Source organism: Jaculus jaculus, chromosome 17, assembly GCF_020740685.1.
Source record: "Jaculus jaculus isolate mJacJac1 chromosome 17, mJacJac1.mat.Y.cur, whole genome shotgun sequence".
In the NCBI taxonomy this organism is placed as follows: Eukaryota; Metazoa; Chordata; class Mammalia; order Rodentia; family Dipodidae; genus Jaculus; species Jaculus jaculus.
This window is the reverse complement of record NC_059118.1, coordinates 59507446-59524343: the sequence shown is the minus strand read 5'-3', so window position 1 is coordinate 59524343 and position 16898 is coordinate 59507446. Positions and strand designations below refer to the sequence as shown.

The window sequence follows — 16898 nt, the reverse complement described above, 5'->3', positions numbered from 1 at the left end:
CAGGAAATAGAAAAAGAAGGAATTCTACCAAACTCCTTCTATGAGGCCAGCATCACCCTGATACCAAAACCAGGCAAAGATAGAACAAAAAAAGAAAATTACAGACCAATCTCCCTCATGAACATAGATGCAAAAATTCTCAACAAAATATTGGCAAACAGAATACAAGAGTATATCAATTCTAATTTTAAAATCTAATCAGAAAAAAAAAACATAAAATCCAGTAACTACCCATAATTATTGTTGGGCTGTTTCTTGTGAAGTCCTTCCTATAGTTAAAATAATGAAAATAATCTTGTTAAAATAATTATATTTTATAATTGGTGAAGTTTTTTTTTAAGCTATAGATAGAGATAAAATGATTAAGGTCATTTCCCGAGGCCAGTGGAGCAGTTTCTAAATCCTGAGCAATGCCTGTAATCCCAGCACTGGGGAGGCTGAGGCAGGGGCCTGGAGCAGAGGCCAGTCTGGACTACGCTGTGAGACCCTGCCTTGACTGCCCGCTACATTTATGAAATGATTCAGGATGAAGTTGTGACGACATCTGAATCTATTTAGACAGCTTCCAGGACTATTGATGGATGTGTGAAATTCCTTCATAGACTCTTAGAATGACAACTAGGAATTGTAGCCAATCAGCTAAGGGAAACCAGGACATTTGTACTTTCCAGGTCTCTTCCACATTGCTTATTGGCTCTTATGGGAGACTCACACCTCCCTGATCATTTCCAACGTAGAGCTGCAAGGTTCAATGTACGATGGAAGATTTCCTGAGACTGTCAAACATTTCCAAATGACAACATCCTCCGCTGACCATTCCGCCTATCCATATTTGCATTAAACACACTCATAGCACTTAGGAACGCCTTGTTTTGTTTCGTTTTGTTTTTCAATGTAGGGTCTCACTCTAGCCCAGGCTGACCTGGAATAAACTGTGTAGTCTCAGGGTGGCCTCAAACTCACGGCGATCCTCTTCCCTCTGCTTCCTGAGTGCTGGGATTAAAGGTATAAACCACTATGCCCAGTGGGAATGCCCTTTAAAAGTCCTCATTGTCAAAGTCAAAGAGCTGCCCTGGCCTCTCCAAGAAACTGAGTGCAGCGCCTGCTCCAGACAGACACACATCCCACGCCTCTCCTCCGTCCATCATGGAGGGGGCGGCCATGGGGGGCAAAGACAGGGTGGGTCTGAGGGCCTGGCTGGTGGCAGCTGGAGGGTCCAAGTCTTCTGGATAGATGGACGTTGGGAAGCTTCCGGAAGCATAGCTACAGCTGGCGAGGCTGCTGACCTCCTGCACCTTGCCGCCATGGCTTGGAGCAGGGTGCTGGTAGGCCTGGTAGGCCACTGTGGTGGTGATCACCGTCTGCACGGCTGGCGGACCTGCTGGCCGTGTCACCAGGTACCTGCTGGGCAGCTCTGGGTGGTCATGGGGGCGTGCGGCCACGGCCTGGCACTGCTCATGGTCGGCCCTGTCTCGAAGGCCAGGTTTTCCAGGATCACGCTTCCAGCCGGGTTGCCTCCCCGTGAAATCCAAGCTTCTCTCGTGGCTGCTGTATGAACTGACGTTGCATTGTAATGTGTCCAGATGAGCCCAGTCGGCGTCGCTGAGGATATTGCAGGGATCTTTACACAAGGTGGGATACAAGCTTGAAGCTGCCTGCCCCGGTCCTGCAAACTCATAGCTGCAAGGCGACCTGTTCAGAGGCACATAGATCCTTGGGTTTGGATATTTCTGAAAGGAAGGTACCATGTCTCCTTGAAAGGCAGCTGTGTCACAGGTAGCTTTGCAAGCAGCAGAGTTTGGGAAGGACAGACCCGGCTGACCTGAAGAGGGACAGCTGGTGTCAGCAGCCGCCTGCAGCAGTTCCACGGGCTCCAGGGGTGGTGTGCTGTTGACACGGCCATGGTTGTTCTGAGTGGTTCCTGCCTGAAGAAGGAGGCAAATGTGGATATGTAACCGATTTGTGTGGACATTTTCACCCACGGTGACAGCCAATCATGGAAAAAACACAGACTTCCAAGCCGGGCATGGTGGTGCACACCTAATTTAATCCCAACACTTGGGAGGCAGAGATAAGAGGATCACCATGAGTTCAAGGCCACCCTGAGACTACACAGTGAATGGCAAGTCAGCCTGGGCTAAAGTGAAACCCTACCTTGAAAAAAGAAAAATAGAAAAAAAAAAAAAAACCAACAGTAAAACAACTTCCAGCTAGTCTCTCAGTGTGGGGAGTCTTGCCCTACTAAAGTGTATGATTTGGGCCTGGGATCCCAGGGTGCTCATGAAGACACTTATGAGGAGGGTCCCTGGTAGCCAGGGAAGATGCGTCTGAGTGGCTGCTGGTCCTGTTCCCCCACAGATGTGTCCCTAACACTGAGGCTCAGGAACCACTCACAGTGGGCTTCCCCAAGGATCTTAGACTCTCTGGGCCTTACATGCCTCACTTCAATCACGGGGCTTAACTGCAGCTACCTCATCAGAGGGTTTCTAGATCCATGGACTGGATAAATGCTCAGACCAGTGCCCGGCACATGGAGGTGGCCAGTGTCCCTTTCTACTATCCTGGTGCTCATTCTCTGCCCGCTTGGCATGCTTTGGTGAAAAGGCAGACGGATCAAGTTGCCCCAAGAAATGTTTTTGTTCCTGTGTAAATAGCGTTGCTACGGCGTATAGCTTTGGTGTCTCTCAATAGTTCGCGCGGTTGAGGCTTGGTCTCTGAAGCAGCACTAATAGGAAGTGTGGACTCTGTACGAGGCGCCTAGGGAGAGGTTGTGCGTCACTAGGGACACGTGCTTAGAGGAGAGATTGGGAACTTGACTCCTTCCTTCCTGATGCTATTCACTTCTCACCATGGTGCACTGGTTCAACACAGGATCACAGAAAGAGAGAGTCAAAAATAAAGTAACATCAGTAGCAGGCATCTTAGCCGAGACGTCCAAGCCATTAGAAGCTGAAGTGAGTGGGTCACAAAAGACCCAAGCCAGCCTGGTCAATGGGTCATGGGCTGAAACTTCTATAGCTGTGAGTCAAAATAAACCTTCCCTCCCTTTAAGTTTATTATCTCAGGTATTTTGTTACAGTAACAAATAACTGACTGATAAATATGTAAAATACCCTTTCAAGAACACCATTACCACTGTTGGCATATACAACCGAGTGTCTTGGAATGAAAATTAACAGATTTCAATGCCATGTCCCCTCCACGTTACCTCTGGATCCCGACCTCTCTTTTTTGGAGGATGATAAAAAGAGGCCATCTGTCTCTTGAGTGTACTTCTTCTAGCTTCTGTCTCCGATTTACTCTCTGGTCTTGGGTGGTCATGAACCCCCTTGGCCTGTGTTAATGAAGACATGAATCATCCATCTGTTCCTATAAAGGAGGTTGGCTATGTTGGAAGCTATGCACAAATGGATCATGTCTTTCCCCAAATCCCAAGATTTTCTATTTTGTTTTGTCAAGGTGACACAGAAAGAGAGAGTCAAAAATAAAGTAACATCAGTAGCAGGCATCTTAGCCAAGATGTCCAAGACATTAGAAGCTGAAGTGAGTGGGTCACAAAAGACCCAAGCCAGCCTGGTCTACATAGCAAGATTTACATAGCAATATTCTGTCTCATTTGTCTCACTTAAAAAAATCCAATAAATAATAATAATAATAGACATGTTTAAAATGACTTGCAATCCTTTCATCATATTAAGTGGCTGTGACTTGGTTCATCTGCCAAAGAGCACTTTGAGCCCTGTGTGGTGGCTTACAGCTATCCTCATCAGGGGGTTCCTAGAGCCATGGACTGGATCAATTAGGGACCAGCACCAGGAAGGCTGAGGCAGGAGGATTGTGAATCCCAATGCAGTAGAGGCTACAAAGCCAAGTTCCAGGTCAACTTGGGTTTGTTAAACAATAAAACCCAAGCGACAGTGCCTCAGCTAGTCCCTGGGAATCTACAGCCCACCTGGGCCATCCTTGCTTTCACCCAGAGACTTGGGGACAGGTGACAGGTGCTTTGGTCCCTATGATGCAATGGAAATGCTTACCCAAAGCTGTTGTTTTTTTTTTTTTTAAATTATTTTTGTTAATTTATTTGAGAGCAACAGAAAGAGGCAGAGAAGAGAGAGAGAGAATGAGCGTGCCAGGGCCTCCAGCCACTACAAACGAACTCCAGATACGTCGGCCCCCCTGTGCATCTGGCTAACGTGGGTCCTAGGGAATCGAGCCTCAAACTGGTGCCCTTAGGCTTCACAGGCAAGCGTTCAACCAACCGCTAAGCCACCTCTCCAGCCCGAACGCTGTTGTTTTTAATTTAAACTATTAATTTATAAAATTAAATTTAAATCTTTTTTATATTTTTATTTTACTGGAGCCCTCCAGCCACTGCAAAGGAACTCCAGACGCACGCACCCCCTTGTGCATTTGGCTCACGTGGATTCTGAGAAATAGAACCTGGGTCCTTAGGCCTCTCGGGCAAGTAAGTGCTAAGCCACCTCTCCAGCCCCCAGGATGTTTTGACCCCATCTACCTGAAAAAATATAGCATTGCCATCCAGCCGCCAGAAATTGGTGACAGGGTACCCACTGTGGCCTCGGCAAGGAATCAACTCCAGAGCAGCATGGCAGTTGGGACACGCTTTCTCTGCAAAGCCCAGGGGAGAGATACTGATCACTGCCCTGAGCTGGGGGGGGGGGGTCTGGGACAAGGGGAGGGGGTCTGGGGGCCGGGGAAGGGCTGGGGCACTGGGGAGGGGGCTGGGGCACTGGGGGAGAGCTGGGCCTGGGGGAGGGCTGGCGGTGGGCTGGGGGCTGCGGCCTGGGCAATCCACCTGACTCTGCCCTTCCCAGTGCTGGGTTACACGTGTGCCCCCCGGCTCGACGGCGCCCCCTCCCGGCCGGGCCGCGCTCACTCTGCTGCTTGAGCCGCGCCTTGTCGCAGATGGCCGGCCGCAGCAGCAGGCGCGAGCCGCCGCGCAGGGCACAGGCGCGCGCGCACACCACCACGCCCAGGCAGGACTTCTTGAGGACGTGGCCGTTGTGGTTGTTGGTGTTGCGCATGGCCCAGCCGCTCAGGTGCCGCTGCGCCTTCTTCTCCCGGACGCTGTAGATGAAGCGCACGTAGCCGTCCGGCCACTCCCGGAAGTGGTCGAAGTGGGCTGGCTCCTGGGCAGGGTCCGGCAGAAAGAGAAGGGCTGGGGCGTCTCAGGGTGGCCTCCAGCTCTCGGCGGCCCTCCTGCCCCGGCCTCCCCCAGTGCTGGGATGAAAAGGCGTGCGCCGCCCCTCCGGCTTATCATGCTTCGAACTTTCTTCCAGCACTTAAGAATAGGTTCTCTTTTTCGGAGGGGTAGGGGTAGGTCATGGGTTCGATTCCCCAGTAACCACAGAAAGGCAGATGCACAAAGTGGTGCATGCATCTAGAGTGTTTGCAGTGGCAGGAGGTCCTCGTGAACCCCTTCACACACGCACACACACACACACACACAGACACACACACGCACACTCTCGCTCGCTTGCTCTCGCTCTCATAAAAAGTCTTTTTTAAAAGGTTCTTTTTTAAACTCAGAGACCCCCCCAAACATGTTATTATATAGCACCATAGTGCACAAATGGATTTTTTTTTTCCTTTCTAACAACCCATTAATGTTTATAGGGTATGCACCATCACCATGTTTTTAACAACTTTCTAGGCACTTGCTAGCATTCTGTTATACATTCTATTATACTGTGTATCAGTTCATCCTGTCTACACACCCCGTGTAGGAAGTAGGGGTAGTTATCCCTGTCATTTTACAGAATAGGGCACGAAGGACTGAGAAGTCAATTGACTTGTTCAAGTTTGCACAGCTGGCAACAGCTGGCAACAGCTGGCTCTGGGCCGCTTGGCGAGACAGCCCGACTTTAGGGCCTGGGCTCCTTAACACTTCTACTTCTTGGTGTGTTTAAATGCTGAACACATTTTCAAATTAAGTATCAAAAGTGTAGAGTTGAAAGTCATTCTAATACTTTCTCAATGAAATGCAACTTAACTTGCGAACATCTCCAAGTCAGTGATTTCCTGTGAAAGCTCTTAGCTCTCTATTCCCAAACTTGTCACTCCCATCTACAGTGACACCCGAAGCCATGTCAGAGAGGCAGTAACAGGCTCCCGCTAGCTGGAAAGGCACTCTGGTGGTCACCAGCCGGGTACATTTTGAGCTCTGAGGGAATGGTGAGTGTGTCTGGCACTGGAATGCCTGCCCCTCTCCCTAGCCACACGTGATTGTCATGTTCCTCCACAAAAAGCCACAGGCATATCTAAATAACTGAGCATCGCTTTAGCTCTCATGCTTACTGGATTTTGCTTATGCTGTATTTGTTTTAAAATTTTATTTATTTATTTGTAAGCACAGAAAGACACACACACACAGAGAGAGAGAGAGAGAGAGAGAGAGAGACAGAGAGAGACAGAGGGAGGGAGGGAGGGAGGGAGGAAGAGAATGGGCATGCCAGGGCCTTTTGCCACCACAAAATCCAAATGCATGCACCACTTTGTGCATCTGGCTTCACAAGAGTTCTGGAGGATCAAACCTGGACTGACAGGCTTTGCATAAGCCAGCTCTTTTAACCACGGAGCATCTCCCCAGCCCTCATGCCTTATCCAAACTGCAGTACATGGGTTTTTGTGTAGTTTCGGTAAAAACTAGCCCTTACTGAGCAGGCTCTCTTGTTTTTACTGTGTTGTTTCAGATGGGGCCTCATGAAGCCAAAGCTAGCCTCTAAGTCACTGTATAACTGGGGTCAATCCACCTGACTCTGCCCTTCCCAGTGCTGGGTTACACGTGTGCATCAACCGGCCTAGTTTTTCTTTTAAACTACAGATTCACATTTTAATACCTGAATTTTACAATGCAGCATTCATATCACCACACTGTATAGAAACCATGTAAAACAAGTATAGAGGTATTTTTAATACAAAATAAATGCCTGTTAATGGAAAAACTATATTTACATCTACCTCTTACCCAAACAATAACCAAAACTGAAATCAATCACAAGCTCTCCCAGATAGGGAAAACTGCTTCATGTTAAGCTGTTCAGGAAAAATGGACACATAACACATTTTAAAGGTGATCTAAACACTACAGTTGGAAATGCTATCTGTAATCCCCACCTGCCCCAATGCATTAAATTGCAGTCTGGAGAATCTTTTCTCATTTCAGCATGATCTCAGCTCACAGATAAGCAAACTAAAAATAAAGTTTTTACAGGTCATTTGATCTTCTAAAAATGAAAGCTCTCAATTCTTTGCCTCCCTCCATTATTGAAAAGTTCTTTACACAAATAAATGTTTTCTCCTCAAAAAAGCAGCTTTTCTATGCCATCCTTATGTATGGGAAAGCCTGTATGCTGAGTGACTCTGACATGTAACTTCTCGATTTTGCATGTATGTGTGTGCGCATGTGTGTATGTATGCATGCTCTCCTATGTGCACAGGCATGTGTGTGTGGAGGCTGGAGACCCTCATTTGTTGAAGCAAGGCTTCTCACTCATCACTGAAGGGTCTAGTAGTCTAACTAGCGAGCTAGCCCTGGGAATCTACCTGTCTCCACCTTCCAAGAGCAGGAAAAATAGGCATACACCAACATGGCCGGCATTTATGTGGGTCTGGGGATCTGAACTCAGGTCCTAATGATTGCACAGCAAGCGTCTTACTGAGAGAGCCATCTCCCCATCCCCCACCTCGTAGTTCTTTCATGCTGGGCTTTCAGCAGAGCCATGCTAGCTAGTTTCACTAGACTGTTGGCCACATCCAGCTTGGCCCTTGTTTCTGTATGCTCTTGAGCTAAGAATAGTTTTTACATTTTCAAAAGTGAAAAGAAAAACACTTTCTCACACTTGAAACGAATATTGAATTTAAATTACAATAATCTGTTAAAATGATTGGCTGAGCTGGGGACGTAGCTCAGTGGTGGAATACTTGCCTGGCATGCATGAAGCCACAAGTTCAAACCCCAGTACCACACACACGCACACATGCATGCACACGCACACACATGCACTCGTGCGCACACACACTTATTGGAACACGATCCTGTGTATTCTGTGTATTCCCCGCAGGTGTTTTTGCACTGTATCACAGGATTGAATGACGGGACACAGACTGGCTCATGAAGTCATATTACACAGCATCTGGAATTCTCACAGCAACTAGGCAAGACAAGCAGTCTCATCACTTTGTGTTACTTACGTTTGTCGCTGTACCCCAATCCCTGACAAAAATAAGGGAGGCAAGGTTTATTTTGATTCACCATTTCCCAGGTCCCCTCCATCATGGCCCACAGGGCTTGCTGCCGGAACACAGCGGGTCACATCACCGTGGGAGAGGGAGGACAGGAAGGGGAATACACTCCCCCCCACTTTCTGCTTCTCCTTTTATCTTCTCCAAACTCCCAGCCTGTGAGGTGGTGCCCTCCACATTCATGATGCTTCCTTGCTCCTCAGTGCTAGTCCTCATCCTGGCTGCCTGCTTCTGCTTCTGCCTCCACAGACCCCGTCAGGGCTGTGGCAATGACCTCGCCAGCACAAGTGTACCCAACAACTAAGGAAGAGGCATTTAGATAAGCTTCCATAGTGGCACAGTTGGGAATTACATGGAAGAGCAAAAAGCTGGGGGCATGGCTCAGTGGTTAAGGGCACCTGCTCACAAAGCCTGCTGGCCTGCGTTCAAGTCTCCCGTATGCATATAAAGCCAGATGCACAAAGTAGCACATGCCTCTGCTGTTCGTTTTCAGTGGCAGGAGGCTCTGGGCATGCCCGGACCACCCCACAAATAATAACAACAACAACAGAAAAAAAAAAAAAACCAAAAACTCTCTAGCAACCAGGGGCTTTGCTAAGATAAAGGGCAGCGAGCACCAGGGGAAGCTCCTTGTATGTGTCTCCCCTCCTGCTCCCCAGGAAAATTAGGTAGAACATTTGCAGAGCCAAAGTGCTCTCAACAGAGCAATTTCATCAGCGGACCTTGTTAGCAGTTCCCATTTAGACAGTTCTAACGTGAAGATGAAAGTTTACTTCCAAAATTACCGATATACTGTTGAAATTGTGTTTACCATGAGGCATAATTTAACGTTTATGTGATACATTAAATTCAAGGTCAGAAATGAAACAGATGTCTTATTATCAACTCTAACTTTGTATTAAAAGCAAATGTCTGTTTTAAATGTGAACATTTCCATTTAAGGATTAAGAATTCAATTATCCAGACGAATTAATCCTTCAGTTATCCCCATTGAGGGGGCAAACTCGCCCTTCCATGTTTCCCCAGCTCTTGAGGTGCTGGCTGGGAAGCCCTGGAAACTTTGTTCTGTTTGTTGAGGATGGTCTCCTTCCAGCCCAGGCTGACCTGGAATCACCATTTAGTCTCAGGCTAGCCTGGAACTCACAACCTCTGCATTCCAGGTGCTGAGATTAAAGATTGTTTCCTTTCTCTCCCCCTCCATTCTCTCCCCCTCCATTCTCTCCCCCTCCCTTCTCTCCCCTTCTCTGCCCTCCTCTCCCCTTCCCTTCCTTCCCTTTTCTTTCCATCCTTTTCCTTCCATGTCCTTTTAATTCTTTTTTTTCCCTCTCTTATTTTTTGAGAAAGGGCCCCTATGTAACCCTAGCTGGCCTCAAACTCTCCATCCTCCTGACTCAGTTTCCAAGTGATGGGATGGCAGGCGGTTTCTTCTGCTCAAATGTGTTAACACCCAGGGGAGCTGTCCTGAAGGCAGATCTTAAGGAAATTTGAGATCATTATCTAGTTCCATCACTTGATGACAGGTCAACCTCAGACCAACACAAATGTAAGGACTGTCAAGGTCACACAGCCAGTTTACCTCTCACCCAATTAGCCAAAGTGGGACTAGCATGAATGTGAAATTCCTACAGGTTCGCTTGTCTGCTTGGAGATTTTGTTGTTTGGTTTTATGTCTCAGCGTTTCTTTTGAGATATTACCAATACCCCTTATAAGAACCAGACTCCCCCAAAGGAAAAAATAACTTATTTATGGGAAAATTGACTGGATGCTGGGGTGAGGTGGGGGGAATGAGCTCTTACTGCATTGTTTCAATGTGATTCTTTTTCAAAAAGGCAAAATTAAACGGTTTCCTATGAAGATTTACGTGGGAAAGTTAGCGACCATGAGACAGACACACATGCTGGTGTCCGCTGTCCTCAACAGAGGCCCAGTGACCCCCTACAAGTGGGCGTTCTCAACAAACCCACGAACAGGTGGGTGTGCGCGCGTGTGATGTTTGCTCTCTCCATCCTTTGGATAGAGGGTCGTCCTCACCTGAGGCATTTGCGGGTCGTTGATGTCCCAGGTGAGCTTCATCCCGTAAGAGAAGGCCGGGTCCAGGTCCTGCGCGGGGGCGTCCGCGGTCATCAGCGACGGTCCCCTGAGAGCCCCCCCGAAAGAAGAAAGGAGAAACGGGAGATGCGCAAGGGGGATTTTCCTTTCTGAGAAAAACGGAAGGAAAGGAAATAAGTGAGGGAGGGAGGGAAGGAGCGAGAGTTTAGAAAAGTGAGGGCACTGGTGGGTGGCCGTCCTGTTCTGGACCCTGCGTGGTCCTCCGCCGGCCGCTCGTGAGAGCGGGCCGCCCCGCGACTCCTCTCCTCCGCGCCCACGCTCCAGCAGCCCGCGGGTCACCCCAGTGCCAGGACCCCTGGGGGCACTTAAACTGAGTCCCAAAGTGAAGGGCAGCTGAAGCTAAACTGGGGCTGGGGCGTCTGAAAAGCAGAGATTTTCCAGCAGAGCCAATCTTCAATTCCATGGAGGGAGCCGGGCGCGGAACCCCCGAAGCCCGCAGAGCATCGGACTCCCTCTGCACCTCGGCTGTCGCGCGCTCCCAGCTCCGTGCGCCGGGAGTTCGCGGCTCCGGTTCGGAGGTGAGCCCGGAGGAGGCCGGTCTCCGAGAGGGAGGACGACCAGAGCTGCAGGGACTCAGAAACCCACAGGACCCCTCCCTTCCTGCAGCCCGTCCCCTCCCCCCTGCCTCCCCGCCCTCCTTCCGTCCTTTCCTGTCCAGTAAGAGCCCCGGATCGGGCCAGCTCTCGGTTGCCACCCACGCGCGCACAAATCTCACTCGCGGGCTGTCTTGCTACCGTAGTGGAATACTCGCCGGGGAGTACATCTTTACGCCCTAGAAGCGCCTTGCAAGGCTTTAGGGGCTCCACAGAGAAAAGGATGTGGGCTCCCTAGGACCCAGGTGAAGCCTTCTGCATCTCTGAGCCCACTAAGCGAAAAAAGCGAGGATCACCCACGTCACTCTTTGCCCCCAGGCCAGGGCGGGACCCTGGACTGCCAGGGAAGGTGGGTTCAGAGTTTCTTTTTTTTTAATTTTTTTTTGTTCATTTTCATTTATTTATTTGAGAGTGACAGACATAGAGAGAAAGACAGATGGAGGGAGAGAGAGAGAATGGGCGCGCCAGGGCTTCCAGCCACCGCAAAGGAACTCCAGACGCGTGCGCCCCCTTGTGCATCTGGCTAACGTGGGACCTGGGGAACCTAGCCTCGAACCGGGGTCTTTAGGCTTCACAGGCAAGCACTTAACCGTTAAGCCATCTCTCCAGCCCATGGGTTCAGAGTTTCTTGCCGCGCGCGCTCTTGACAGCTTGTTAGAGGAGGAGGAAGCTCCAGCCGGCCCTGCTGCTGGCGGCTCGGACGGGGCCACTGGGGTGCTGGGGGCGCTGCTCGGGAGTGCTCCTGGGGTGATAGTGGGAAGTGCTCCTGGGGCACTGGTCGGGGGTGCTCCCGGGGTGCTGGTGAGAAGCCCTCCCGGGAGGCTGGTCGGGAGTCCTGGGCGCTGGCCTTGGCTGCTCTGGGGGAGCGCTCAGGCCAGAACCTAGACAGGCTTAATCCCTGAGGATCGCAAAAGCTCGGGACCAGATGTGTTTTAAGCCCCAGACCGGCAGGCAGCAAGCGCAAGAAGCGGTGGATCCTGCTGGGCCAGGTCGCCACCTCCCAGTCAAGGGCGCCGCAGCCTGGCGAGTTCGCAGCAGCCCGCTGCCATCCCCCGGTGCCATCCGCCACCCTCCCTCCAGGTCCTGGCAGAACCACGAGATCTGGGAACCTCTAGCCTAAAGTTTTCTCCTGAAAGGGTTTCTGACTAAAATCATCTCCCACTGAAGTCTGGGTCGAAAGGAACGATGTGTCTCTACTTTGCCCACAGCCAGGCATCTTTTTGGCCACGGCAGTCCGTACAATTCCTGTCCTTCGCTGTTAGGGTCGATTGTCTATCAAAACTGCATTAAAATTATTGATCATTTTAGAGCTAATTTGTATCTTGTTAAGTGTATTCGCTTAAGGCAATTTTTTCTGGTTATTTGAGGTAGGTGATAATTTATATTTTTAAGTGTGTGAAGTAACTTCAAAAATAGCCATTGAGCATGGGCTCTGAGCACGCATGGTGATGCACTTCTGGTCTTATTGCAAACATTGCTGGGATATTTCTTGTCTTTGTGTTTTTGAGATGCTCCTAGACATGAACTTCGAAAATATTAACAAGTAAACATTAAAGGGACATTTGTGAATTTCTGAGTGTTTTCTGGATATCAAAGGAAGAAAGAAAAGAGTGACATTTAGTTAGGCATGGTGACTCAGGAAGTGGGGGCAGGAGGATCACCCTTGACTGCATGAGGCCCTATATCAAAAAAGGTGTGCCTGGAGTTCGTCTGCAGAGCCTAGTGGCTCTGGTACACTCACGTCCTCTCCCTCTTCTCTCTCTCTTTGTCTCCTCTCTGTCTCTGCTTGGATATAAATAAATATTTTAAAGAGAGAGAGAGAGAGAGAGTAGAATTTAGTTTTGTGAAGAATTAGAACATATATTTCAGTTGGTCTGAGCCAAACATATTAATAAAAATAGAAGCTAATCAAAGTAAAAATAAAATCAATGATATTGTTTTAAAATAGGTTCTGAATTTTTTTAAATTTACTTATTTGTGAGGGATGAGAAAGAGAGGGTAAGCATCAGAACAGACTCCAGACACATGCACCATCTTGTGCATCTGGTTTCACAGGGGTACTGGGGAGTTGAATCCAGGCCATCAGGCTTTGCAAGCCGATGCCTTTAACCACTGAGCCATTTCTCCAGCCCAAGTTTCTGAAAGTTTGGATGCATTGTCATTATGGAGTTTGAAAGGATATATTTTCACCCAAATTCTGAAAATAAGTATGAAATTTCATATCTGATATTAAAATTTATTCATTTTATTCTATTAAGCTGTTAAACTATATTTTGATCATTGCTTTTAATTAAGATTTGATTTTTTTCTGTTATATATTTGCACAATATTTTATATTCATGTCTGTCTCTGCCTTGATTACTAGTTTAATACTGCGTGTTTCTATTAATTTAAAAGAAAAGAACAAGCCTTTACATTGGCTAGGCTTGGGTTAAAACAGGTGGGTTAATGACAATATATCCACATCAGATTTCCTGGGAGATGGATACATTAGTAACTGTAGACTCAAGCTGACTGACCAGGGCTCTCCTTGCACACCCTCTGCTTTGTACTGAAGTAGGCACCTGTCTCCAGTAAACATCCCAATAGAAAACCAGCACCTAGGTGAGATGGCTCAGCAGTTAAGGTGTTTGCCTGCAATGCCTAAGGACCAGAGTTTGATTCCCCAGGACCCACATAAAGCCAGATACACAAAGTGATACATGCATTTGAAGTTTGTTTGCAGTGTCTAGAGGCCCTGGTGCACCCATTCTCCACCCTTCTCTCTCTCTCTCTCCTTGTAAATAAATGAACTATTAAAAAAAAAAAAAGGCCAGGTGTGGTGGTGCACACCTTTAGTCCCAGTACTTGGGAGGCAGAGATAGGAGGGTCACTATGAGTTTGAGGCCAGCCTAAGACTACATAGAATTCCAGATCAGCCTGGGCTAGAGCAAGACTCTACCTTGAAAAACCAAAAAAAACAAAACAAAACAAAACAAAACAAAAAAACCCCCAAAAACCCAGAACTTGGCTGTAATACAAGCCACCCCCCCCAACCCTGTTACTTTGTTTTTGAGTCAGGGTTTCACTCTAGCCCAGGCTAACCTGGAACTCATTATGTAGCTGAGGCTAGCATTGAAATCACAGCAATCTGCCTATCTCAGTGTGGGGATGATAACTGTAAGCCATTGCGCCCAGCACAAGTTTTACATAAAGAATGTTTGCTTGCCATCGCCAGTTCAACTTTTTGTCACTGGTTCAACTAACAGGTCACCTCCTTTGAGGCAACCTATTATTCAACATTATTTAGGTGAAGGGAAGTAGGCAGAAATCAAGCCTCTGATTTTTATTTGTCTGTTTATTTATTTTGAGGTCTCCCTCTAGTCCAGGCATCTGCCACCACACCAGGCTAAGCCTCTGATTTAAAAAAAAAAAAATCACTCTTCCCGGTGGCTCATGCTTGGTAGGCTGAGAATTGTGGCAAGTTTGGGATCAGTTTGGGCTACATAGTAAGAAAAATGAAAAATAATATTTTATAAAGTCTCTTTCCAGGCCAGGTATGGTGGCACACAACTTTAATCCAGCAGAGGTGGGAGGATAGCTGTGAGTTTGAGGCCATCCTGAGAATACCTAGTGAATTCCAGGTCAGCCTGGACTAGGGACGCTTCCTTGAAAAACAAGCAAGCAATATGTCTTTTTCCCTCCTTCCGAAGTATCAAATAACACCTTGCTTGGTATCTTTTTTTTTTTTTTTTTTTTTTTTTTTTTTTTTGAGGTAGGGTCTCACTCTGGTCTAGGCTGACCTGGAATTAACTCTGTAGTCTCAGGGTGGCCTTGAACTCATGGCGATACTTCTACCTCTGCCTCCTGAGTGCTGGGATTAAAGGCATGCGCCACCACACCCGGCATTGCTTGGTATCTGGATTGTATTGGTAATTTGGGGTCCAAGTCTGGTTCCTGTGGGAAAAGTCCAGAATGGTGACATTGCTTTCTGAACATGCATTACAGTTTTCCTCTTCCGGGAGGGTTTTTGTTTGGTCAAAACTGCTAGGAGCCTGGCATGGTGGCTCAGGCCTCTCAGGTGACTGAGATAGAAGAAAAACAAGGTTAGAGGCTAGCCTGGACTGCAGAGTGAGTTCCAGGTCAGCCTGAGTTAGATCAACTTCTCTGTCATAGCGAAAAACAAAACAAAACAAAACACAATAAAAACCCCAAACAGGGCTGGAGAGATGGCTTAGCGATTAAGCGCTTGCCTGTGAAGCCTAAGGACCCCGGTTCAAGGCTCGATTCTCCAGGACCTACGTTAGCCAGATGCACAAAGGGGCGCACACGTCTGGAGTTCGTTTGTAGGGGCTGGAGGCCCTGGCGCGCCCATTCTCTCTATCTGCCTCTTTCTCTCTGTCTGTCACTTTCAAATAACAATAATAAAAAAAAAACTAGCGCACGAACAATAAAGCAAAATATATACAAGGGCTGGAGAGGTGGCTCAGTGCTTGCTTGAAAAGCCTCATGGCCAGGGTTCAATTTCCCAGTACCCACATGTAGCCACATGCAGAAAGAGGTGCAGGTGTCTGGAGTTTCTCCTTGCAAGTAAAAAATTAAAATAAAACAAATCATATACAAACATGCAAGGAAACTGAAAAACCAAAACAACATCAGCAACAAAAACCTCAAAAAACAAAAAAACAGCAAGCGATCCAGATGGCGCTTTGATCTGTTTGTGGTGGAGAGCAGACTTCACGCCCTTCACCATTCGCCCTTCTATCACTTCAGAGAACTGCGCTTCTAAAGAGTTTCAAGCAGGTCTCCACCCTCCAGGTGTCGGCCCCTCAGGTGTGCCTTGCCGCCAGGCGCGGGCTGCGCGCCCTCGTGGCCCGTCCCGGCGCGCGAGGCACTGGCACAGGCGTCGCGAGTTTCAATCACGGGCTTCGGAGGGATTCCGGAGCACGTTCAAGCACTTGCAGCTGCTGGAGAAGATTCAAGTCCAAGAGCCGCCCGCGACCAGGCGGCTGGTCTTCCTCCGGGGGTGCCGGCGGGGATGTGGGGCGGCGGAGCGGGGCGCCCCGGGCCGAGGAGGAGCCTGGGGAGGCAGCCGGTGAGTGGCACCTGCCCAGCCAGGTGGCCGGGTCCCCCACACCCTGCCCGGGACGCAGGAGAGCGCACGGGCCTGGGCGTTCCAAGAGCGTCGCGGACCAGAGCGGGCACCCGGGGCACCCTGAAGAGCCCTTGGGGGCGGGTCGCACTCTTTAAGCTCGGGGGTTGTCCTGGATGCCAAAGAAACCGTATAGAGATCTAGTCCCTATCTGGACATCTCCTCAGGCCCTCTCTCGTGTGTCCTGCAAACCCAGCTAATGCAACGGTCCCCAAGACAGCTCGGGAGTCTTGGTACCCCATGAGTTTCTGCTCTCCAGCTTTCATTTAGCCACCAGGACGACTCTGCCTTCTGCCGCATTTAAGCAAATCTAGACAGGGCTGTGGGACCTCACCTTGTTTGTAGTACTGACACAAACAAGTGAAATAATATTTTTTGAGTAAAATGATATTTCAAAACTCTGGCATTTGCAACTTCGATTAAGTTAATCGAATTAGGAGTATTGACTTAAGCAAATGTTTGGTTTGGAGCCAGCGGCCCATGTAGCTCAGGCTAGCCCGGAATTCCTCGCGGGGCAGGGAGACAGTCAATGAGACTCTGTTGTTGAATGGAACGTGGTAGCATGTCAGTAAAACCGGAGTGGGAGACCGGGAAGGCTTGAAACAAAAAGTGTAGCAACCCACCAACTGTGTGCAGCCCTCTTCTGGCTGCTGATGTTGTGTCCTTGAAAGTTTAGTATATAAAGCCCAAGAGTAATGCTTAAAATTTATGTCATTAATATCAGGACATTAAAAACATATTTTGTAATGTTTTGCTAGGTAGGGTCTCTCTCTAGCTCAGGCTGACCTGGAATTCACTA

The 16898-nt window shown here is 48.6% G+C and overlaps 2 protein-coding genes across 2 annotated transcripts in view; one reads left to right on the top strand and one right to left on the bottom strand.

The window, feature by feature from the left end:
• Positions 1-1037: 1037 nt before the first annotated feature.
• On the bottom strand, positions 1038-10390 carry Gcm2 (glial cells missing transcription factor 2). The gene is made up of 5 exons (XM_045136255.1): positions 10298-10390; positions 4898-5150; positions 4517-4629; positions 3209-3334; positions 1038-1925 (listed from the first exon to the last, which is right to left on the bottom strand). The coding sequence occupies exons 1-5, from the start codon at positions 10388-10390 to the stop codon at positions 1038-1040; spliced, it is 1473 nt and encodes a 490-aa protein (XP_044992190.1).
• Positions 10391-11580: 1190 nt separating this feature from the next.
• The window catches only part of Sycp2l (synaptonemal complex protein 2 like), a 151259-nt gene continuing 145941 nt past the window's right edge, over positions 11581-16898 (top strand). Inside the window, 2 exon segments of the mRNA XM_045136368.1 lie at positions 11581-11769; positions 15721-16179. Coding sequence (XP_044992303.1) covers positions 11581-11769; positions 15721-16179 — 648 coding nt within the window.

Bases quoted from the DNA above. Each gene is read 5' to 3' on its own strand.
- Gcm2 (XM_045136255.1), bottom strand. From the start codon at position 10,390: ATGACCGCGGACGCCCCCGCGCAGGACCTGGACCCGGCCTTCTCTTAC. The intron at 5,151-10,297 runs GTGAGGACGACC...GACCCTGCCCAG, and splicing joins ACGACCCGCAAATGCCTCAG to GAGCCAGCCCACTTCGACCA. The intron at 3,335-4,516 runs GTAGATGGGGTC...TCATTAACACAG, and splicing joins GCAATGCTATATTTTTTCAG to GCCAAGGGGGTTCATGACCA.